At 36.5% G+C, this 24,371-nt stretch overlaps 1 protein-coding gene across 1 annotated transcript in view; it reads left to right on the forward strand.

Annotated features, from left to right (window-relative positions):
• Positions 1–22,272, forward strand: part of LOC144345888 (polycystin-1-like) — a 30,791-nt gene extending 8,519 nt beyond the window's left edge. Inside the window, exons 12-42 of the mRNA XM_078006976.1 lie at positions 707–842; positions 930–1,037; positions 2,341–5,592; positions 6,346–6,508; positions 7,608–7,706; positions 8,386–8,567; positions 9,718–9,909; positions 10,119–10,252; positions 10,996–11,206; positions 11,406–11,497; positions 12,048–12,173; positions 12,263–12,380; positions 12,532–12,716; positions 12,864–13,017; positions 13,331–13,422; positions 13,547–13,775; positions 13,880–14,144; positions 14,244–14,439; positions 15,284–15,508; positions 15,739–15,826; positions 15,912–16,201; positions 16,323–17,198; positions 17,305–17,534; positions 18,007–18,184; positions 18,438–18,615; positions 19,147–19,269; positions 19,787–20,074; positions 20,390–20,712; positions 20,873–21,128; positions 21,516–21,782; positions 22,115–22,272. Coding sequence (XP_077863102.1) covers positions 707–842; positions 930–1,037; positions 2,341–5,592; positions 6,346–6,508; positions 7,608–7,706; positions 8,386–8,567; positions 9,718–9,909; positions 10,119–10,252; positions 10,996–11,206; positions 11,406–11,497; positions 12,048–12,173; positions 12,263–12,380; positions 12,532–12,716; positions 12,864–13,017; positions 13,331–13,422; positions 13,547–13,775; positions 13,880–14,144; positions 14,244–14,439; positions 15,284–15,508; positions 15,739–15,826; positions 15,912–16,201; positions 16,323–17,198; positions 17,305–17,534; positions 18,007–18,184; positions 18,438–18,615; positions 19,147–19,269; positions 19,787–20,074; positions 20,390–20,712; positions 20,873–21,128; positions 21,516–21,782; positions 22,115–22,272 — 9,414 coding nt within the window. The remainder of the gene's footprint in view (positions 1–706; positions 843–929; positions 1,038–2,340; positions 5,593–6,345; positions 6,509–7,607; positions 7,707–8,385; positions 8,568–9,717; positions 9,910–10,118; positions 10,253–10,995; positions 11,207–11,405; positions 11,498–12,047; positions 12,174–12,262; positions 12,381–12,531; positions 12,717–12,863; positions 13,018–13,330; positions 13,423–13,546; positions 13,776–13,879; positions 14,145–14,243; positions 14,440–15,283; positions 15,509–15,738; positions 15,827–15,911; positions 16,202–16,322; positions 17,199–17,304; positions 17,535–18,006; positions 18,185–18,437; positions 18,616–19,146; positions 19,270–19,786; positions 20,075–20,389; positions 20,713–20,872; positions 21,129–21,515; positions 21,783–22,114) is intronic.
• Positions 22,273–24,371: the final 2,099 nt, after the last annotated feature.

A 24,371-nucleotide genomic window follows, 5' to 3' on the forward strand; every position in this document is an offset into this window, starting at 1 on the left:
GAATTACCATTAAGAAAGTCGGGAATTTGGTATATCTCATTTATTTCTTGCAAGGAGAGGTTTAAGTTAGCTATGTTACTGTATTGCGTTGTCTATTCAGAAGTCAGAGTTTTGAGTTCAAGTAAGGTTTTGTATCAAGCCACTTAATTGTCATTGAATTCAACCTAGGCTTGTATTGTATGACTGTATATATTTATATATCGACATCATTTATCATACATTGAAGTCTGTCGGGTTCAAGTATGCGCTGATATAATATATTTATTTTCCCAATCAAATCAGAGAAAATAATTAATCACTGAAAATGGGATCGCATTCAGGTATGAAAATATAATGTGTTGTGTCAAGACTTGAACAAATTATATAGTACTGATTACTAAGTTCTGAATATACCTTAATTTAATCCCTAATGAGATACGAGGTCACTGAAAGGGAGATAATTTACATGGTGACCCGGCTATTGAGGTCAGTACTGCTAATCAGTTCAATGAAAAGTATCTTTCAAAGAGATAGGGCACATTTTTATCAGAAGATGCTATATGTTAATTAAATTTGCCATAGGCCTATCTTATTACCAAACGAAATTGGTCTATGGCCAGGGAAAATAAATATGAATGATTTTGGCTGAAATACTTGTATACAAGCATATCCATGGTATAAACACTTATGGCAGTATGAATCCTAAAAGACACCTGTATTGTTTCAGTCGTGGATTACGATCCAAGATGACATCAATGAACTCTCATGGAATGACTCCTCTTTGCTATCACTTCATCCAGAATATCCAATAACACCCAAAGCTCTCGGCGATGAAACTATTCTATCCTGGTGTGTTTCACAAGGTTAGCATTATTTAATTCAAATCTAAGTAATCATGTGTGTTCTTGGTATTTGAACATAAATCTAACATTTACGTTTGTCTATTTTAGGTACAAATATAACGTATGAGGTGAACCTTGATGATTTTGTTTTGATTCTCCTCCCATTTGATGAGGATCCTCTTATAACACCTCTAGGTATCACAGCCTTGCACCATGGTGAGATATATGTTTGTTCGGTTTTTGTTCGTCAGTCCGTTTACTGTCAATCTATGGTGAACTCTTCGTCTTACAAGTCGGTCCGTTTACTGTCAATCTATGGTGAACTTTTCGTCTTACAAGTCCGTCCGTTTTCTGTCTGTCTATGGCGAATTCTTCGTCTTACAAGTCAGTCCGTTACTGTCAGTCTATGGTGAATTCTTCGTCATACAAGTCAGTCCGTTTACTGTCAATCTATGGTGAATTCTTCGTCTTACATGTCGGTCCGTTTACTGTCAATCTATGGTGAACTGTTCGTCTTACATGTCGGTCCGTTTACTGTCAATCTATGGTGAACTTTTCGTCTTACAAGTCCGTCCGTTTTCTGTCTGTCTATGGCGAATTCTTCGTCTTACAAGTCAGTCCGTTACTGTCAGTCTATGGTGAATTCTTCGTCATACAAGTCAGTCCGTTTACTGTCAATCTATGGTGAATTCTTCGTCTTACATGTCGGTCCGTTTACTGTCAATCTATGGTGAACTGTTCGTCTTACATGTCGGTCCGTTTACTGTCAATCTATGGTGAACTTTTCGTCTTACAAGTCCGTCCGTTTTCTGTCTGTCTATGGCGAATTCTTCGTCTTACAAGTCAGTCCGTTACTGTCAGTCTATGGTGAATTCTTCGTCATACAAGTCAGTCCGTTTACTGTCAATCTATGGTGAATTCTTCGTCTTACATGTCGGTCCGTTTACTGTCAATCTATGGTGAACTGTTCGTCTTACAAGTCGGCCCGTTTACTGTCAATCTATGGTGAACTGTTCGTCTTACAAGTCGGCCCGTTTACTGTCAATCTATGGTGAACTGTTCGTCTTACAAGTCGGCCCGTTTACTGTCAATCTATGGCGAACTCTTCGTCTTACAAGTCAGTCCGTTTACTGTCAATCTGTGGTGAACTCTTCGTTATACAAGTCAGTCCGTTTGCTGTCAATCTAGTTTAATTTGGGGGGAATTGTCAAATAAGCCTTAAATGCAATTAGCCACATTTTTATCAACACATTTCGTGTTTGAAAACTCACTAAAAATACTGGAAATTACGTAATTTTTCTAGACTTGTGATACTCTATATATCATTGTTTCATACTTTACTCATATTAAAATAAAACAATGGAAAAATGCTCAAAAACAAAAAACATGCTATTTTCACTTCAATGCGTACGGTGATCCAATTATTTATTTCATTTTTTTGTATGTAAAATAAAGAAAATGACATTTTCTTATTTGAATAACATTCTACTATAATACTACAATGAATTTCTGATTACAGGTCTATCAGGAAGTGTAAGATATACATACCCATCCATTGGCTATTACAATATCTCAGTAAATGCGTCTAATCTAGTAAGCAGTAAAATAATCTACGGGATGGCTATTGTTCAGTTACCAATCACCAACTTCAGACTTTCAGATCCTGGACCCATTGCCCATGGAGAGGAGGAGCCGATCTTTTTATTCGTGGACACTGGCACAAACATGACATTTAACGGAACATTTAATCAAGTTTCTATTGGAAAGGAAGACTTTTTCTTTAATGAAGCCATGCATGAGGGTTATGCAATGATTACTCCTGATAAATACACAATAAGAGGAATACTACCGTTCAGTGTCACGGCTGTAAATCTTGTCAGTGGACCTTTCGTTTACAACCTTGATATTCACGTTGAGTATCCTGTAAGAGATTTAAGAATATGGACTGATGATCCTGATGTTGAACCAAACACAGTGGTGACTGTAACTTTCGACATGCTTTGTGGAACTGGACTTACCCTGACTCTTGATTATGATGACAACAATGTGGTTTACACAGCTGATCAAATGTTTCGATCAAACAATGATTCCATGTCACAGTTAAAATTGTGGCCATTCGCCAAAGAGTATAATGTAACTATTACAGCCGAAAATGTGTTGGGGATTTGGCAAGCAAGTACCATTGAATATGTTCAGAACCCTGTTCGAGATATCGTTATTTCTACCAACACACCGGGGATAATACCCTGGAATTCTAATGGGACTATAACATATACGTGGACGTTTAATGGACTGAACGTACCGTCGAGTGTGAGTGCACATTATTTCATAGCTATTGGAATTGAGTTCGATTTTGAACTACCATTTGACACAACAGGACTAACCACAATATCTCATGATGTATCGTTGGCAAAATATGGCACATATTATACGCAAATAACACTTGCCAACCGAATCAACTCCATGATGTTTGAGTCAACAATTGACATGGAAGAACCTGTTGAAAATGTTACGTTTCAAATTAACCATGATCAACCCTATTTGGAAGTCGGAGAAACAATTGAAGCAACAGTTATGTTCTCCTGGGGATCTCGTGTATCATTCTATTGGGACTTTGGTGATGGCAATGCCTTTGGCGTGGCTGAAGGAGGACTGACAACACACTCAAATGCATATCTACAACCAGGACAATACAATCTACAGGTAACAACAAGTAATATTCTTGGCCACGTGACTGCTATTTTGGAGATTATAGTACAGTATCCCGTTAAAGGATTCGTTTTCAGGGGAAGAAGGCTTAACAAAATAGAGAACAACAATATTGATATTCCATATAACTTGTACATTTCAAAAAACATCCCCTTAGAGGAGTTTCCAACAGAAGCTAAAATAACAATTGATTTTGGTGTGCCAGGACCAATACAATGGATGGACCTGACAATGGCTAATGCTCTGACATCAATGGACACCAATGCAGAAAGACATGTTTGGAATTTTAATGGAATTTCTTACTCCACACCTGGCCACGTCGTTGTAGTGTGCAATATTTGGAACCTTGTCAGTAACATTACGTACACCTATGATATATATATTTACCAGAGCATCACAAATTTGGACAAAGAAGTCAAGTATAATGAATATATCATACGCAAACAAGGAGGACCTGGTGATGAAAATCTTGATGAAAATGCATACATTTACAATTCAGAAGTGTATCTACCATTTGAGGAAGCTGTAGTGTTTGTTCTCACCTATGACACTGGTACTGGTTTGACATTTACATGGGAGTTTGATGATGAATTTAGCATGTGCATAGTAACACCGCCACCACCCACAGGAATGACAACTCAAATAACTACAACTGATATACCAACAACTGAAGCAAGAACCCGGGAACAAACAACCACGAACACATTGGACAGTGATAATGCAACATATACAAGTACAAACATGTGGAGCAGTTTAGATGGAACATATACGTCTATGATGCCGACGCAGGGTACTACACCACTAGGAACAACACCTGAAATGTCTCCTTGCAACACACTTATGGTGACAACAGAACCCAGAGCTATTTGGTGGTTCTCCAGTCCAGGGGATTATATAGTTACAGTAAATGTGTCAAATCCTGTGCACTGGGATACAGAAATCATCTTGGTACATATTGAAGCTAGTGTTCAGGATCTTAAATTGTCGGACCATGGTCCCATGCCGGTCAACACAACTATATTTTTTAAATTAGATACTGGTAATGTTGGCACAGACGCCTGTTATTTTGTCGATTTTGGCGATATCACAAGTAAAGACAACTATTATGCTTTCTGGGGTGAAGAGTATATGTGCTCATTTTTCTGGCCTGAACATTTTCAAAACTACAGTGATATATTGCGATTTTACAACACAAGCAGTTATGACCTGTTATCAATGAAAGAAGCCGGGAATGACCCCATTATCAATTTACACAATTATTTTATGAATATAAATGAGTATACTGTTACTGTAACTGGACAAAACCATGTTTCACAGGAAATAGTATCAATAATTACAACTGTTACAAAGGGACCATGTTATTACCCTATTGTTGTATTACAAGAGAAAAACTTGTGTAATGAAAATTTTGTAACTTGCGATGAGACAACTGGATATCGACAATACATGGCATCAACCGAAGTGAAGGTATATTCTGAAGTCACACTCAACTGTACGACTACAAACAGAGCATATTTTACCTGGAGGGCATTCAGACAGCTTGGTGATGGAGATGAAGAAGAAGCTGACCTCGGTGATACAGAAACATCAGGGCTGTCTATTGGGACCCTAACCATTAAAAAGTTAACGCTAGGATATGGTTTATATCGAATGGAGCTCAATGTATCCATGTATGGAGAGATTGGCGTTGAAACGGTGGAATCAGCATACATATACATTGTTGCCACTCCTTTGGTGGCAAGCATATCAGGTGGCTCTGAGATACGTGTCCGGTGGTCTGCTCTCATTGAAATAGATGGACTATCAGATACTTATGATCCAGATGTTGAACAAGACAACAAATTGGGAATGGAATTCATTTGGATGTGTCGGCGCATGACATACACGATTGATGATGACACAACTATAGAAAACGTTGAAACATTTCAAGAATGGGATGAATATTATCAAACACAATTGTCACCGGCAGTAACAAACGCAGAATTTGTAGGTGAAATCGGCGATATTGGTGGATGCTTCGGAAGAGATGTTGGGGATGAAGTTCTCTTTAGTGAGCCTGGAGGTGAGTACAAACTATGTATAGTTTTAACTATTGTTGTGGACGTGAAAGAGACCAATGATAAAACCCCTGTACTTTTTTTAAATTTTATTTTCAAGATTATTTGATTAAATCATGGAGCATGTGTAACAGAATGTGCTCACTTTTCAAAATACATGACTTCACTTCATGATACCATGGTATGCAATAACCATTCTCTTACTGATTGGACTATGTTGTGTAATGTAATGTATTGTATATTGCCTCTTTTAATAGTTGTCACAGTCATTTGTGTTGTGTTCAGTGATTATCCTTTGTATATACAGTTTCAATCGGTTAAAAAATTGCTGTTGTTTCTGCATTGAATCAGCGACGGTGATTCGATAATGGTAATCTAGGCTGTTGTACAGTCCATTATTTTCCCTTGACCTCACAGCAATTTGATGGATTACTTGGGAACTTCCATGCCACATGTAACCGACTATCATTTGGTAAATGCGTTGTTCAAAATTAACGTATTATCGAACCAAACGTTAACACAGTGGATATTGTATTACTGGTATTTAACCTGTGACGGTGATATAATGTGAATTCTGAATATCTATATGTCAATGTAATGTAACAAGAACTATTTGATTGTAGTTTAGTAATGTAGATGGAAGTCCACATCTTCTCACTGATTTTACAATGTATTGTAATATGTGTTTATCCTATTGTGTATATTGTTGGAAAGTATGGCTTGGGATTGGCTATGGCGGTGTTTTTACTTTATTACAGGTAAAATTAACTTCACAAGTGGTCATATTGAAATAAATACAGAAAAGATGTATTATAACATGTTGTTCGAAATTAAAATGATTGTTATCAAGGGTGACCGCATTGCCACCGCTTCCCAGGTTCTAGATGTCACAGAGGGTAATCCCCCACGGATGTCAATAAGGTAAGTTAAAATACAATTTTCGAAGTAGGCGCATGCCTATGTGTTTCATGCTCGTGCATGTCATCATTGTTACAGTTTAAGTTATGATTAAGACCATATGACGAGCTCAGTTGTGTGTCATTTGTGATCAACCAAACCTGAATTGTTTTAGCAAGTATCAAAGTTAATTTGTTTTGTTTTTTATTTGTGGAATGATAAGTATAATAATTAGTAAAATAATTTACCACAGAAATAATAATTGCAAAACTTTAATCCACATGACAATTGTATTTAATGCACTGACTACGATTATGTCGTCGGTTATTGTTCCTACCTTTATATTTAACATGAATCCATATTTTAAATATTTTGTTTGAGCCGAGGCCATTTCGAATTACGTCAGTCACAACAAACTTCATAGTCCATCCTCGTATTTTCAAAGATTTGTGAAATTCAAACCATTTGAAAAGAAACATGTACAAGTACATGCAATATTTTGTTAAGATATAGCATATACAGACGTCGACAGTCAACAGTTTTCCTATCTGAGGAATAAAAAAACTAAACCAGAAATACACCGCAAATATCGCATACTCACTGTGCTCCTTTCAATGACAAACTCATGTGGTAGATCGTCCGACATGAGCACAATCAATCTAATCGATTTATCAGATTTGTTTACATTGCTGCTATACAAAAAAAACACTACAATAAAGATCTTACATTTTCGACATTGTGAAATTCTTTCGTTATGGGGGGAAAAAACCAAAGACAAGATAATTCAGAATTATATTATAAATATTTTTTACCAAATGTATTTCCTATGCACCCATGAATAATTTTCATAATTACCGATTACACAAGGACATTACAGAAAATAGTTATTTTCTATATTCTCTATATTTTCATTTGTCTTGAATTGTTACAGAAAGAAGCTGAATAAATTACAAATTACGAGCGTATGTATTGTGTTCAACAACTCATGTATAAGCAATAACTTTAATAAATATGATTTTAAATAGAATTTCACAATGTCAAAAACGGAAAGTTGTTATCGTAGTGTTAAAAACTAAAACAATAACAAACGACAACATTAATTGTTAAATAATTTCTTACTCAGGTGTAAGTTGAACTGCATGAATAAAGTCAGTACAACAAGCCGATTCTCCTTAGAATCAATAAACCAAGATTTTATCCGAGGTGTTTTCCTGTATTACAAGTAAGTGAGAATTGAAACCAACACTACGAGTTAAAGTAGCTATAGTGTTCCAATATAGTTAAGTCAGAACTACTATATTTCGTTTCAAGTATTAATTCGTGCTTTGATATGACGTTTCGCATGAAACGTGGATGATAATTTGCATGCTTATGTTCAGTTTACGATTGTGACAAAATGAATACTGTTATAATGTGAAATATAACTTTTTTCTAGAAGTTCAGTATTTCGATGGACACTGGCAGCGAAAATATGTTGGTTTCTGTAGAGGGATGTTTGTAAGCATATCTAACACATGTGAAGAATAAGTGCCAAATAAACAAAAATAGTTCAAAACAGTATCACAATTCAGACTAAGGCTTCCAAATTGGCCATTGTGAATTAAGTAAAAGATAAGTTAGGCAAAGATATGGTATATATCTCCAATACTATTGATATCATTCATACGGAATTTGGAAAATTGGAAAGACAGAATAAACAGTTTAAATATACTCTCTGGTCTAAACACCGACATTTTCAATACATGGGTTATAGAGTTATACAGTTGTTATCTTTTCTAATCTTAAAGAATTTCAAATTAACTTTATAACATGTTCAATCAAATTAGAAATGCCATGTTGTCTCTATGGTTACAAACAAGTTTACTAAAACATAATCATATTAATACCTCTATTCTATTTAGGTGGGAAGTGCAGCTTTACCAGAGCTCTAGATATATACCTATTTCTTCGTCTGAATGGCGAGATTCGTCCGGAACCGGAAGTGACGGACAGAATTTTTCACTTGAAAAGGGTTTTCTTATAGATGTGTCATTCTATCGAATCAAAGTGATAGCATCAAGAAATCCGGACTTCAGTAATTATGGTGAGTGTACGATTGCACAGTCTGTCATTACTATTTGGATATAAATACAAGTTGTACGTTTTTCGTATCCACATTGTCCCTATAATGGTGACTGACTGGGAGTAATTTATAATCAGATAAAAAACGCATTCGGTCTTAAGACCGAAACGTTTTATTGTAAGTAGTAGTTTGTACGAAGATTGTATCTGCCTTGAAATCTACCACCCCAAATCATTCATAAATACACATTAAGGGGAACTATCGATCTTTTGAAGGCATTTGGGGAGTTCTATCAACAATTCTGCCCGATATTCAAATGCAATATAAGAGTTCTATAACCTTCATTGTGCCATGTGTGACACCAGTACACACGAACAATAATGGTGTACATTTCGTATCGTGTAGTTATTGTTCTCATAAAATGTGCGTATTTAAATTGTGGCAGGAGGACATTATATCAATTACTGGCACTGATAAAATTATGATAAATTTCTGCCAAACTAAAAACATGATATATATCACAAGCCAGTGTCATCGAGTCATCACAAAATACAGCGTGAGTATAAAACCGCTCGTTTTCGGAGTCCATGTAGTTTCTTCTAATAGTGCCGCTAAACTAAGTCAGGATTTATTTAATGATATAATGTTGATTCATGCGACAGTTGAAATTTGAGTTGATCCTAATTCGTGATTGTCGAATTACCGACCTACGCGATGTGGTTATGTTTGCGCATGCGTAACCAACCTAGCAACAGGCGAATATAGGACCAAAATATATAAAATATCAAAAGTAGAATGGACGACAACTCCGGATGAAGTCAGCGGTTTGTAAACCCGGGGCCACATACTATGCGTAAGCGCACTATCGATAAACGCCGAACCGGTATCAATTAGGGAATTATGACCATACTTATGACACGGGACGGATATAAAGTCCTCCAATGAAACTTTCTGATTGACCAAAAAGCACAATTTTAATTTATGCGGGCCTTTATTACACAATAACAATGTTGTACGATATATCCTTTTTTATATTTATATTTAAGATATGATTGTATTCAACATTTGAGAAACGACATAAAATCATAGTTCATATCATAACTTGCACAGTACTGAGTAGAAATATATTATAGAGTATTGTCGATTATTGACTATTTCTTGTGTCCAACAGGAAGTGCATCTCGTGACATCACCACAAATGAGGTGCCCATCGTTGGAACATGTTACCCTATTCCTACTAACGGCACTGCGCTAAATACAACATTCAATTTTTATTGTTCTGGTTTTGACGATCCTCATAAGCCACTACTGTACCGATTTGCTACTACTAGTTCTAATGGGTCTTATGTGTGGATGTATAGTGGTATGTATGATGTAGACGAATTTATTGATATTCGAATTATGCCTATAGAAGTGCGATGTTCTGACAATTTCGTGAATAATCTGCAGATGCGGCACAGGTTATTCAACTAGAACGGTGATACTGTGTATTTAACAGAATCTAATGTGTGTTCTAATATGATCTTAATATTGACATCATCGAATGCAATGTTGTATTATATGTTGTTATAGGGGAGAATCCCTCCATGGATCAGCCAGCAACATTGCCCGCGGGTGAAGAAGAAGATGACTATTTTGTAACAATAATCGTCAGGGTCTCCGATTCATATGGTAGTTACTCCGATTTTACATCGATGAAAGTTCAGGTAAAACTGTAACCATGTAACATGTATCGCGAAAAGCAAATAATATTGTATTTTGTAGATGTAATTGTAAAGTATTCTGCTAATGAAAATGGGGGATATTAAGCATTTAATTCAGGAGATGATAATTATTGGATCGCTGAGATAAAGTTGTGTTTCGGTAGGTTATTTGTTTGCAATTTGACATAGTTGCGTCGCATAGTTTTATTTGTGACTGGTCTGCTAGACAATAAATTGTTTAGGATATTCGCACTTTTATAATCTAACAGCAATAATTGTAATTGGGCAGTAATGTTAAGAATCTGTAAGACATACCAAAGCAATATTTTAATACATCAAAATATTTGTAGTAGTGAAATAATATGTTGTAAATAATAACGAAATGTTGAGGAGTTCGGGCCTTTCAAGCGGTTATAAAATCAATTGTCAACATTTCCAATAATACAAACTTAGAATATACAGTATCAAGAAACATACACACACACAAATAGACAAAACTCCATGAGAAAAGATAAATAAACCGTTTGATCTGTATGAGTGTAAACACATGTTGAGACAAAGATACATACAGCACCACGCTACACAGGTAAACTTTGTGTACCTTAAGACAAGAAATCATTTTATAAAAAATAATTATTGTAATTCGCATTCAATTCGGAACTTAGACATCTCCATTTAAAGGCAGGGGCGAAGTTCAAAGTCTGTGTTTGGTTTAACCGTGGTATAAAACATTTTGATATTTGCAGGTGTTTCCCCAAGAGATGGACACGAGAGACATGAAATCACTCATTAAAGAATTAACCACAGGAACTAACAGTCCTATGGACCTAATGATTGGTAGTGGTAAAGCTGGTGCAGCTAATAATATTGCTGCTGCGTGTGCCAAGACACTCAACAAGTTTTCTACCAAATCCAAAGTGGCAAACAATGGCACATTCACAGTCACCCCAACAGTTGGTAAGAGTTTAACATTGCAGCATCGCGTAAATATAAACAAAATAATATGATCATACCAAAGACTATACAATCGAGGGCTTTTTGAATTTATTTGAGGAAACTATATTCATCGTGTTTTATTAATAAACTCTCTTCTGTAAGTAATGTATGAAGGACCCGTTATACTAGTAATTAATCCAAAACATGTATATCCGAATAGGTCCATTTATTGGTACAACGAGTACTACGAAGTATACAACTGCTAGCACTCTCACTGTTGAAGATGAAGAAGACATGGAAGAGAACACTGAGGTGCGGGAATATTCAATGTGTTGTATTTATATGTATATATTGTATTATTATTATTATTCAAATTATGAAACAATGTTGTATTGTTCCAATTATTATAAAAAATTCTATAGAATTGAATTACATCTGTGTGATCAATGTGCTAAATTTTCACGATCTGTGGGAAATTTTGTTATGAAACTTGATTGGGGTTAGTTTGTTTATTTAGACCACTACCCAGTCCTTGGTAGTCTATGTCGATGTAGAACTATCCTTACGTGTTTGATAGTCTTTACACATAATACTTTTGAATAATTTCTTGTCAAAACAAAGAAAAAGAAAGTAAAATCATCGTGTTGTTGAGAAAGATCAGTATTTAGTTTCATAGTCAATTATTTTGAGGTTCGTTGAAATCCAAAAAGAATTGTTGTTGAATGAGTTGCCTGTGCGTGATTTGGTTCTTTGATAATTATTCAAAATACAGGCATATAGACTGAATTAAACAAACAAACATAAACGAGAACAAGTTATATGTAATTTGTCGTTCATTGGGTGTTGTATTTGTTCTTTGTAGATAAGAACAGAACTGGTCAAAGGAGCGGTGTCTGGAGCTGTGACTTCCATGGGTGAATTAAAACAGCGTTCGTCAACTATGGAGCTTGTTAGCTATGACCCTTATGAACTGAGCCAGGAAGCCCAGGTATGTCACTGGTATATCCAGAAATAAGTCGCTTATCTGTTATTCAATTTTATTATCAAAATTACTGGTGTTGGTTTATTTTTCCATAGGATACTATGGTTGATTCTCTTCAAGTGTGGACTTCTTTTCTTGAGGACCAGGCTAATGGTGGTGAGGTAAACGCCAATTTACTGGAAGATGGCGGTAGCGGTTTGTTAGTAATTGCTTGTAAGTGTTCTGTACAGTGTAATATGCGGCATACGTACGCATTGTATCTGTGGTACGATTTAATATTGACCTTTTCGCTTCGATACTACTTATCGACGTTATGTCATGAAATTATGAGTTCATACACTAATGTTTTCCTTCGTATTAATAGCAAATGCATTACAATCGAGCGTGGTGACTGTACAACGGGCGACTACTAAAGCAGAAGAACTGCGAGCTGAACTCGAGATACTTGCAACCACCGAAGCCCCGGACCCTGATGCACTGGTCGCCAAGCGTAGGCGACGACGTGAAATAAATAATGCAATAGAAGAAGCAGAAGTGGCCAACGAACAGGTAATAACAGAAGACATAGTAATCGAACTCGATCTATATAATTAATAGACACTAAATAATTGTCATTATTTAATTTTGTGATTTTCGGCAAAGTTGAAAATTGTGTGTGGCCATTTTATTTATTGTGTACATGCTTTCCCTCTCTAGTCAAGACAAAGATCTGAGAAAGTAATGGGAATCACTGACACCGTTGTAAGCATCGTAAAAAACAATCTTGTGGCCGGGCAGGACGACGTTCAAGTTACTGGTAACGGCATTAGTGTTCAAGTTGGTATAACTTTTCCTGACAAGCTGGAAAACAGTAAGAATGTTCATTTAACAATAGTGGGTATATTTATTTTACATGGGTTGTTTATGACTGAGATTATGTAAGAATAACATTGCATTGGAAATAGCAGATGATATTTAGATCTAGATTTCTGGTTGCTCCATAAACTGGTGTAAGTCATGTATGTGAGTATGTTGTTGGGTAGAAAAGTATATTAAAAATGTAATGATTCATAGTATATTTCCATTTACTTAGATCAATGTTTTTTGAACGGACAATGATTTTCGATATTCTTAAAATCTGATAATATGAAATTATGGTTTGATGTCATGTTTTTGTTTTTTAGAGAAAATTGAGCAGGGTGATGGTATAACCGTTGAACTTCCCACAGTTTATGATATGTTTGGTGATGAGAATATCACATACATTGCACAAGAGGTTTGTTTTATTTACTCTTTATTTCGTGATTCGTTGCTTCATCAATTGTTGTAAAAGTTGATGTGGTTTAATTAATTAATTGATTAATTAATTAATTAATAGAGTAAATATGTTTGGTCCACAGATGGTTGTTTATCAGGATAATTTTATAACTTGGTCTAACAGCTCAGAAAGCGTGCAGGGAAGTTTGGTTGCGTTTACTATGTACAATGAGACTGGCGAGTTTGCAGATTTAAGTGAATTGCAAGAACCAATTAAAGTTATGGTACCCAATTATGGAGATCTTGACGCGGTCGAGGTGTTTCAAAATGTGACAACGCCATTATATAGGCCTATGTCTGTGCATAAGATCAGTAAGTAAATTGAAATATTTACTTTCTTGCTGACTGTATATATTGCAACTGCCAATTTTGTGTTTCGGTTAATCAATGTCTTTATATATTTTTTTATGATCTAGCGGTCGAAGATAATACAGCGCTTGTGATTGATGTACGACCACTGACTGTCAATGGTACGAATACAGACAATGTGACAATGTATATGTTCTTTGGTGTTGGTTATTATCCCGATGACAGACCTGGTGGACATGATTTCAATTGCTCAGTACCACGTCAGCCACAATTTGTAGTAGGGGATAATGATACACTAGACATAAGTAATCTCTGGGAATTGCAAGAACCGTATTTGTGGTCTTGTTTCTTCAGCAACTCTTTTCTTGAAAGGTAATCAATATTTTAAACTCACGCTTGAAAAGTAAAATTATATTGCACATATAAGTATCAGAAATATTTTAAGCAATGTAATATTTCATCTCTCTTTAGTTTCATGAATGTTTCAAATGACATCTACGTTGGCGTTAAGCATACTGGTGGATGGAATCAAACTGCCGCTGATGACTACTTAGCGGGTACCGAGTATACGAATTTTTGGCCATTACATTATGAACTGCGAGATTTCACACTGCAGTGTTCCTGGTACAACAACGAAACTTTGACATGGGAAACATCGGGAATAACGGTAGGTAGCCGTGATTTGGTGACTATGTTCATTCATTGTGCATTGTGCACTGTGCTCTTGGTGGCTGTATTCCGTTTGTATTTTGTTTTTGTTTAGACAGTGTTAGTTTCACATTGTTCATACTTCGCAGCACTACCACAAGGACAAAAACCTATTTACAATTTAAAAGTATTAAGGTATACAAGTGGGGAAAATTAATAATTTACATAATTGTATACCCAGTGTGCATTTTACAAGCACTAATGTGGGTATATGTTTCAATGCAATTATGTGGGGTTCTTTCGTCATCGTTTTTTTAAAACACAATTATAGCCTTACACAGCACTCGCAAAGATGCACATTTGTATTTGTTCAGGTAAGTTATTTAGTTTAGTATATTTCTCTTGTGATGGAGCATCATTTTTTTTTTATATGTGAAGCCATGATCCGTCTAAACAACTTGCGTCTATACTACAAAGGGCTATATTTGTCGAGCTGCGCATGTGCGAGAAATGGGTCCCATAATAGTATTGACAGAGATATTACGCAGATCAACGTGTACACAAAGGAGAGACTCCGGTTTAGTTGGGTAATTTATATGATGCTTGCCACACATCGAAGTACTTTAGGAAGTAAAAGTCGGCATTCAGTGTACATCGCGATCAGAAAACTGGATGAGCGCATTTAGTTAAGGAAAACGTACGGTTCATCAACTCAACTCGTGCGTATGCGTGGCGCGATTACCACCAACCTTTAATAATTTCGTTGGCTGATTTTCAACTACAATAGTGTATTGAACACTAAAATAATAAAATAACCACTTTTTAAAGCTGTCACAACATTTGTTCATGATCTTTTTATGTAGGTTGGTGAACGGTCTACGATCAACAATATAGAATGTTTGGCGCAACATTTGACGTTGTTTGGTGGAGGGTTCAAGTTACCAATGAATTCCATAGATTTTAGCGACTCTGCGTTCACGAAACTCGACGAGAATCCCGTTGTGTTCGCTTTCATGGTGTCGTGCATTGGGGCGTATTTGGCAGTAATTGTCTGGGCACGGAAAGCAGATAAGCGAGACAAACTCAAGGTACATAGTTCCAATTGTTTAGTAAAAAATCCAACGTTTTTCCAAACTTTAAATCACTATTGTTGCTGGAATTACTCTGTTTGAAGTGAGTTGGAGGATAAATATTACTCAGGCTTATATTTTACCAAGTCATATTGAATAGCGATATGTACTGCAATGGCATATAATGAGGTGTGTGGAATTATTGATGGGATAAGCTTAATTCTTTCTATATAATTATTGTTTTATAGGCAGGTGCCACGCCTCTGAAAGACAACGACCCAAGAGACCACTATAACTATGAGATTACTATATTTACAGGAGTAAGGAACAATTCAGGTATGTTCTCCCAATATGTCCTTAGTTACAATTACGTGTGTACTAACATTTAAAGCCCATTCATTTGTGTATTACTGTGTTATAGATACAACAGCTAAAGTATCTATGATACTCACTGGTGATTTGGGAGAAACCGAACCGCGCCTGATTGATGATGAAAAACGAAAAGTTTTTCAACGTGGAGGTGTTGACACTTTCATCATGGCAGTTCCCACGTCTCTAGGGACCTTGTTCCACGTACGAGTGTGGCATGATAATGCTGGCAAAACGCCAAGTTGGTTTCTCAGTCGCATCTCGATTAAAGACCTACAAACTGACAGGATGTATTTCTTCATGCTGGATAGATGGTTAGCCGTGGAGGAAGAAGATGGTCAGGTATTTACAATGCATTTCATTGTTCACGAAGAGTATATCCCACACAAATAACTCAATGAGTATCAGAGTTTGAAATTTTATTGTGTTTAAATTCAATGATTTGTTTTTTATATTTATGCAGATTGAACGGGTCATACCCGTGGCTGGTAAGAGTGAACTGACCAGCTTTGGCCACCTGTTCTACAGTAAGACAAGGAGAAATATGAGTGATGGTCATCTGTGGTTTTCAATCTTCATTCGACCAGCCCGAAGCCGATTCACTAGAGTGCAGCGTGCAACATGCTGTGTTTCCTTACTCTTTTGCACCATGATGGCCAACATATTTTTTTATAATGTCGACATGGGTGCAGGTGCTGTTGGGAACTCGTACACACTTGGTCCAATTAGCTTCTCATTAGCAGAGCTCACAATCGGCGTCATAAGCAGTCTTATGGTGTTTCCAGTCACCCTTATCGTTGTGCAGATATTCCGTAATGTAAAAGAACATCCGAAGGTTAGCTGCTGTTGTTGCAAAAAGAAGAAGAAACATCCAGCAATTGCATATCAACAACGATTCGAACGAACAACAACGGACAGAGCAGTCTCCGAATTAAAAAATGAATTGACGCTACTAGACGCTGATGACTTCAGTGGTGGTTTCCTGAAAGTGAACCTGGAAGAGGGACGCACTCTTTCAGCGTCCAGTGCACGCCCAGTAAGCAGAATTAGTATGGTTTCTAACTCAAGTGTGGCAGTTGACTTTACATCCGCAGACAGAGATGGTTACTTAAGAAAGCCAGTTGCAGGATTCAAGAAAACCAGGAAGAAAAAGAAGAAATTTGAACTTCCGTGGTGGTTCATTTATGTCGGTTGGTTTTTCGCAGGTGCGTCATTAGCAGTTGCATTTATGATGACAATCGAGGTTGCTGGTCAGTTTGGAAAAGAAAAATCTGAAGAATGGTTGAAATCAATGGTATTCTCGGTTCTACAGGATGTACTCATAACCCAGCCAATTAAGGTAAGGATAGCACAACATTATGCTACTATTTTAGTTGTCATGTGAATACGTGGTTACCTTATTGACAAAACTTATTTGGTAACAATGATATGTATTTCACTTCCAGGTACTGTTTATGGCAATGTTTTATGCGTTGGTAATAAAGACCCCAGACAAAGAAGATGAAGAGATTTCTCCACATCTAAATACAGATGAAGAATGGACTCACGATAGGATGACTGAAGAAGAACTTCATGATCCTGAGAGAGTGGCTAAAATGCAAGAAGAAAAAATAGCCAGGTTGTCCAATATAAAACAACCGGATACGGATGAGTTAGAGGAGGCCAGAGTTGTTAGGTAATGATAAAGGGCGGCAGTCGTCGCGCCACGCATGCGCGAGATATATGGGTCTCATATCAACAAAAATGGCGACTTTGACGGTTGCGTAGATCAACGAGTACGAACTGATACGCTGCTATGCTTTAGTTAGGTTACGAAGGAGTCACCGGCGGTAATTAGAGCGCCCAAGTCAAACCTCATACATTTGATTCCATTAGAAGAGCGCATTGGATTGTGGAAAAATCAATGTTTATCAACACAAATGTAGAACATGCGCAGCGCGACGAACAACGCCCTTTAATAATGACGTATATATACAACAATGTACAATGTGATCCATCCAACAGCCTTCCTCTGAATTATATACGAATATACACTACGTATATATTAATGATTGATGATTGAAACATTAAACAGGAATTTAATCAATAAGATTACATTAAAATGGATTATGGGATTGCAACTTACTTCTTCATTTTGTATGTGACAGATTTAAAGAGATCAAGATGCACGCTATTATCAAAGAGATCATATTTTATATGTCATTTTTGTATTTATTAATGATCATCTGCTATGGAAACCGAGATCCTGCTGGTTATTTGCTTAACAAAAGTTTAGTTGATGGATTCGTGGGAGCGGGATATAATGGCCTAATGCGTTTTGACATGGTAATTCGATTTTATTATTATTATTATTATTATTATTATTATTATTATTATTATTATTATTATTATTATTATACATGTGATAAATATTGGTAGTGTTAGTTTCTTTATTTACATTACAAATATTTATGCATATTGGTATTAAGGTCAATAGAAACACCGCATCAGCGTCCTTTCATCTCAGACCTAAAACGATCTAGTGTTGCATTGAATGTAGTAATATGTATAAGATATTTTTCCATCCACAACTATGCAGGTATCAAATCGCGATTACTTTTGGAACTACACTGAGAACGTGTTTGTACCCACCCTGTTTTCTGGTCCCTGGTATAATGGACAGGAAGACAAATATGGTGCACAAACCAAAGCCATTGCCGATAGATCAACCAGTCTGATAGGGGTGGTGCGGTTAAGACAATTGCGAGTTGACAAAGGTTTGTAATAAATAATATCATACTATTTGTTTTACTAAAATATGATACTCAATATCATAAAATCGTAACATTCGTGACACTAATTTCGATATACATTTAATGAAGTTATTGTTCAGTAGCCCCCAAGTGTAGTATTGAGATGTGTATTTATGCAGAGTTAAATCACAGACCCGTATTGACCGAAATCAATGATTAAAACTCATAGGCGTGGCAGAGTAAACACGTGATTAGTCAATCGCTGCAGCCGTTGGCACGATCACGTGATTATCAAAAATGTGTCTCACGGTTGAAGCATTGCAAATTTGGCACTACTAAATATAATTAGTAAAAATTCTATTTATAAAATTCCTGTAATATCTGTTTATAATGTCTATATATTTATATGCAATTTGTTGATCCTACATAATACTACAACGGTGTGTGAACCAAATGTGCGTACGTGATGTCGTTATGAACATGTTTGTCTGAATTCGAGTTGCTCATAAATGTGTGTGTATATATATATATATATGGTATCGGTTTGTTCCACAGAGAATTGTACCTTGCACGAGGTCATGGAGGATGTTATCAAGAATTGCAAAAAGAGTTATTCGTCTTCGAATGAGCTTAATGTGGATACCATAGAAGGGTGGAAGTTATATACAAATGAATCAGGTATTGTTTGCTCACTCTTTTATACACGTATTTGTTTGTTTTGATAAATTGTACTTGCGTTTGATTGCGTTGAAATTTCAAATTTTGTTAAGCTGTATCTTAATTCAAACAATGATTTAAATACAATAAAGTGAAAGAATTAATAATTGTGTTAATTTGTTCGTTTGTTTGTTTGTTAAAAAAATGCGTGTTACTCAGTTACTTGTGTGGATTTGATCACGTGGCTTAATCTATACTGTGTCAATGTCATTTGCAATAAATTGTAATGACCGTCGTGAGCGATATGTTTACTGGGAAAGATTTGTGTCAAATAAAATAAAATAAAATATCCACTATAGTAGCTAACTTGTACATAAATGGGACAATAATTTACCACGGTAACTTGCCATGCTGATAAATGTCTGTTTTCATTCTGGTATATTCACACAATGAATGGTCATCTGAAACAATATTACATCATATGAATTCAAAAAAAAAAATGATTCCCACTCTTTTCATCTATTTACCATATATGCAGATGAACCAGACTACACAGACAGTTATAATAGCGTTTGGAAATACAGAAGTTGGCACGAAATTGATTCTTATCCGTATTACGCCAAGCATAATCTCTATAATGGCGGTGGTTACGTAGCAACTTTGGGGAATGACTATGATGACGCAATGGACATGGTATCCTATTTAAAGTCATCTAATTGGATAGATCAATATAGCAGAGCTGTGTTCTTTGAATTTGTTGTTTTCAATCCGCCAAGTAATATGTTTTCGGTTTCCTATTTGATCGTAGAGTTTCTTCCTACTGGTGGTAAGTATAAGATTTTCAATAAACTACAGGCTCTCTAAACATGGAGCGCCTCTGTCACGTGACATCAAATGTTGTAATTGGTTAAAGTGGTGTTGTTAAAATCGACAACTGTGATTTATTCGTCATCTACAGTATAGCAAAATCTCCATTTACTAAAGACTACTAATTAAAACGGACTTCGTGTTATTTACGTCATGGAACGCGTCGAAACTAAAGGGCGCAATTTATAGGAAAGGTGTATTGTATTTGCATTTCATAAACTAAATAAGAAGTAGCTGTCAAATAATCGTCCGTGTTTGTACTCTCATTAACTAGGTGCGTTCCCCTATGTCAAGTTTCACACGCTACCATTAGATCGTTATTATGGTACATGGATGTATTTTGTACTGGCGGCGGAAGTGACGTTTGTCCTCGTCATTCTATATTTTCTCTACCGGGAAGGAAAAGGTTTACATAAGCAAAAGAAGAAATACTTCAAAAGTTTCTGGAACTGGATGGAAGTGGTGACTCTGTCGTTGGCCATCACTGCAATAGTTATGTACTTTTATCGCTTGAGTATTTCGTGGAGAGTCATTGCTAAATACAAACAGAACAAGAAAGGCTTCACAAATTTCCAGTATTTAGCATACTGGGATGAGGTAACCATTATATTTTTTTTTATTTTACATCATGTTAAATAAGGGTACTCCTCACTACCACTACGGCTAAATAGGCGTTAAGGCCGGTCGTGTTTGATTGATTGAAATTATTGATCTATTTATTTGTTTATTTATTTATTTGTTTATTTATTTATTTCAGTTGTTTGGATATATGATGAGCCTTGTGCTTTTCATATCAACTCTCAAGTTTCTTAAGCTGCTCCGATTTAATCGTAGAATGTTACTTCTAAACCAGACCATCAAAGCATTTTGGTATGATGTGTTGATGTTCCTCGTCATCTTTGGAATAATATTCTTCGCATTTGCACATTTCGCTTTTCTCATATTTGGTATCACATTGAGAGATTTCAGCACAGTCGTGCTGACAATAGAATCACTCTTCTCAACTCTCCTTGGTAAGTTGTTTTTAGACTTACTTATATGGTTGTCATTTTATTATTTTTATAATTATTGTTTGAACGAAATTGATTTCAAAAGTTTATCTTGGTAAAACGTTGTGTATTTTATTATTTTTATAATTATTGTGTTAACAAAATTGATTTCAAAAGTTTACCATGGTAAAATGTTGTGTATATAAGTCTGTTGAGTGTGGCTGTAACATAGGCATTATTGCATTTCATTATTAAAATACTAATATCTTACTTTGTCAAAATTACATGTACGAATTTTAATTATAATATACTATCTATAGTTATGAACAACGAAATGTCAATTATACTAAAGAAATAAGAAACTACGATACGTTTAAGTTTAATATAACATTATATGTATGCCAATTACAGGTAAGTTTGAGTTCGAAGACATGGTTATGGCAAGCCGCTATCTCGGGCCAATTTTTTTTTTCTTCTACGTGATGTTAGTCATGTTCGTTCTCCTCAACATGTTTCTTTCGATCATCAATGAGGGATTTTCCCAGGTCAAAGCTAGAAACGATAGTATGGAAAATGAATTGGAGATCGTCGACTTCATGGTGGACAGATTCAAGAAATGGACTGGTTTCGCGGAAAAACGTGTCCCTCGAACAGCTAAGGCATACACTTATATAGAAGGTGAGTGTGGTGATTCAGTATTTTAAGCATAATAAGTGATTACTTTTTGTTAAATAAACATGACAACCCTAGTCACTCAAATATGTGTTGAAAAAAAACATAATGTGATTTGGTGAGTAAGATATAGAAACGGGAACAGAACATGATCTACCCATAAAAGTACAACATATCGGGTATGCATTTCATACAATTCTTAAAGCTTTTTATGAGAGTACGTTCCCAAGTGTCACAAACACACTAATAAACTACAAGATATTACTCCGTTATTTCGATGATAGGCAGAATGTGATATTTGTTTTCAAATAATGGTAATTTCAATTCATTTGTCACAGGCAATGAACCGGTTCAGGTGAAATGTGATGAAATGAGAGAAAAGCTTTCAAATATGGTTGATCGACTGAATGAGCTAGTACGGGATGAAAAGAAAGATAATAAACATATCTTCGGCGATATCAACGATGAGACGCCAAGAAACATCTATACTTCGTAGAGCAGGCACTTCTCATCGTCAACTTATATCAAAAATGTGCCTGGAATCACAGTTATTGTAGTGTGTCAGCAAGTTACATTTTGTTTAGTTTTGTGTGTCAGTTAGGGTCGTAGTTAATATTCAATATTTATATTAAGTGCACATTCATATGCATAATATATTCTATATTGGAAGTTTCTTGTTAATTCCACTGTTAAAACCATTCACTTAGTATTCCCGTGAAGCACAAGCGAAATGTATCCTCGATCGTTCCCTATCTGCGAACTGTATCGTAGACAATATTTACAGGTTTGACTGGCTACCACTCACTGTCCATTAAGTGTGACGTCCAGTGGCGGCAGCACAGGGATAGAGAGGAAGCTGAAATCATTTGTGTCAGCAAAATTTGCCCCTCAATATGCGGCAAATAGCGTTTCAGAGGGTCTAGATTTCAATTTTGTAGGGGACCATGCCCCGGACCCCCTAGTAATGTCGCGCCTTCGGCGGATGGAAAGCAGTCGGATGCTGAGCAGATCTCGGCCCTCCATGCAAAATTTCGTGCCGCCTCCTCTGACGTCATACTTTATTTGCTGTAGTATATTTCATTGTGTGTCTGAGTGCTTCTCATTCTAAATTTTAGAATGCAGTGGTTCCATTGCAGTGTGTTACTGTGTGTTTCTCACTCCAGACTGTAGAATGCCGTGGTCCCATTGCAGTGTGTTACTGTGTGTTTCTCACTCTAGACTGTATAATGCCCTGGTTCCATTGCAGTGTGTTACTGTGTGTTTCTCACTCTATACTGTAGAATACAGTGGTTCCAATGCAGTCTGTTACTCTGTGTTTCCCACTCTAGACTATAGAATGCAGTGGTCCCATTGCAGTGAGTTACTGTGTTTCTCACGCTAGACTGTAGAATGCAGTGGTCCCAATGCAGTGTGTTACTCTGTGTTTCTCACTATAGGCTGTAGAATGCAGTGGTCCCATTGCAGTGTGTTACTGTGTGTTTCTCACTCTAGACTGTAGAATGCAGTGGTCCATCACGTTGTGTTACTCTGTGTTTCTCACTCTAGACTGTAGAATGCCGTGGTCCCATTGCAGTGTGTTACTGTGTGTTTCTCACTCTAGACTGTATAATGCCGTGGTCCCATTGCAGTGTGTTACTGTGTGTTTCTCACTCTAGACTGTATAATGCCGTGGCCCCATTGCAGTGTGTTACTGTGTGTTTCTCACTACAGGCTGTAGAATGCAGGGATCCCACTGAAGTGTGTTACTCTGTGTTTCTCACTATAGGCTGTAGAATGCAGTGGTCCATTGCAGTGTGTTACTCTGTGTTTCTCACTCTAGACTGTGGAATGCAGTGGTCCATTGCAGTCTGTTACTGTGTGTTTCTCACTCTAGACTGTAGAATGCCGTGGTTCCATTGCAGTGTGTTACTGTGTGTTTCTCACTCTAGACTGTAGAATGCCGTGGTCCCATTGCAGTGTGTTGCTGTATGTTTCTCACTATAGACTGTAGAATGCCGTGGTTCCATTGCAGTGTGTTACTGTATGTTCCTCACTCTAGACTGTAGAATGCCGTGGTCCCATTGCAGTGTGTTACTCTGTGTTTCTCACTCTAGACTGTATAATGCCGTGGTCCCATTGCAGTGTGTTACTGTGTGTTTCTCACTATAGGCTGTAGAATGCAGTGGTCCCATTGCAGTGTGTTGGTGTGTGTTTCTCACTATACGCTGTAGAATGCAGTGGTCCCATTGCGGTGTGTTGGTGTGTGTTTCTCACTCTAGACTGTATAATGCCGTGGTCCCATTGCAGTGTATTACTCTGTGTTTCTCACTCTAGACTGTATAAAGCCGTGGTCCCATTGCAGTGTGTTACTGTATGTTTCTCACGCTATACTGTAGAATGCAGTGGTCCATTGCAGTGTGTTACTCTGTGTTTCTCACTCTAGACTGTGTAATGCCGTGGTCCATTGCAGTGTGTTACTCTGTGTTTCTCACTATAGGCTGTAGAATGCAGTGGTCCCATTGCAGTGTGTTCCTGTGTGTTTCTCACTCTAGACTGTAGATTGCTGTGGTTTCATTGCAGTGTGTTACTGTATGTTTCTCACGCTAGACTGTACAA

The sequence above is a fragment of the Saccoglossus kowalevskii genome, chromosome 8 (assembly GCF_978046115.1).
Source record: "Saccoglossus kowalevskii chromosome 8, keSacKowa6.1, whole genome shotgun sequence".
In the NCBI taxonomy this organism is placed as follows: Eukaryota; Metazoa; Hemichordata; class Enteropneusta; family Harrimaniidae; genus Saccoglossus; species Saccoglossus kowalevskii.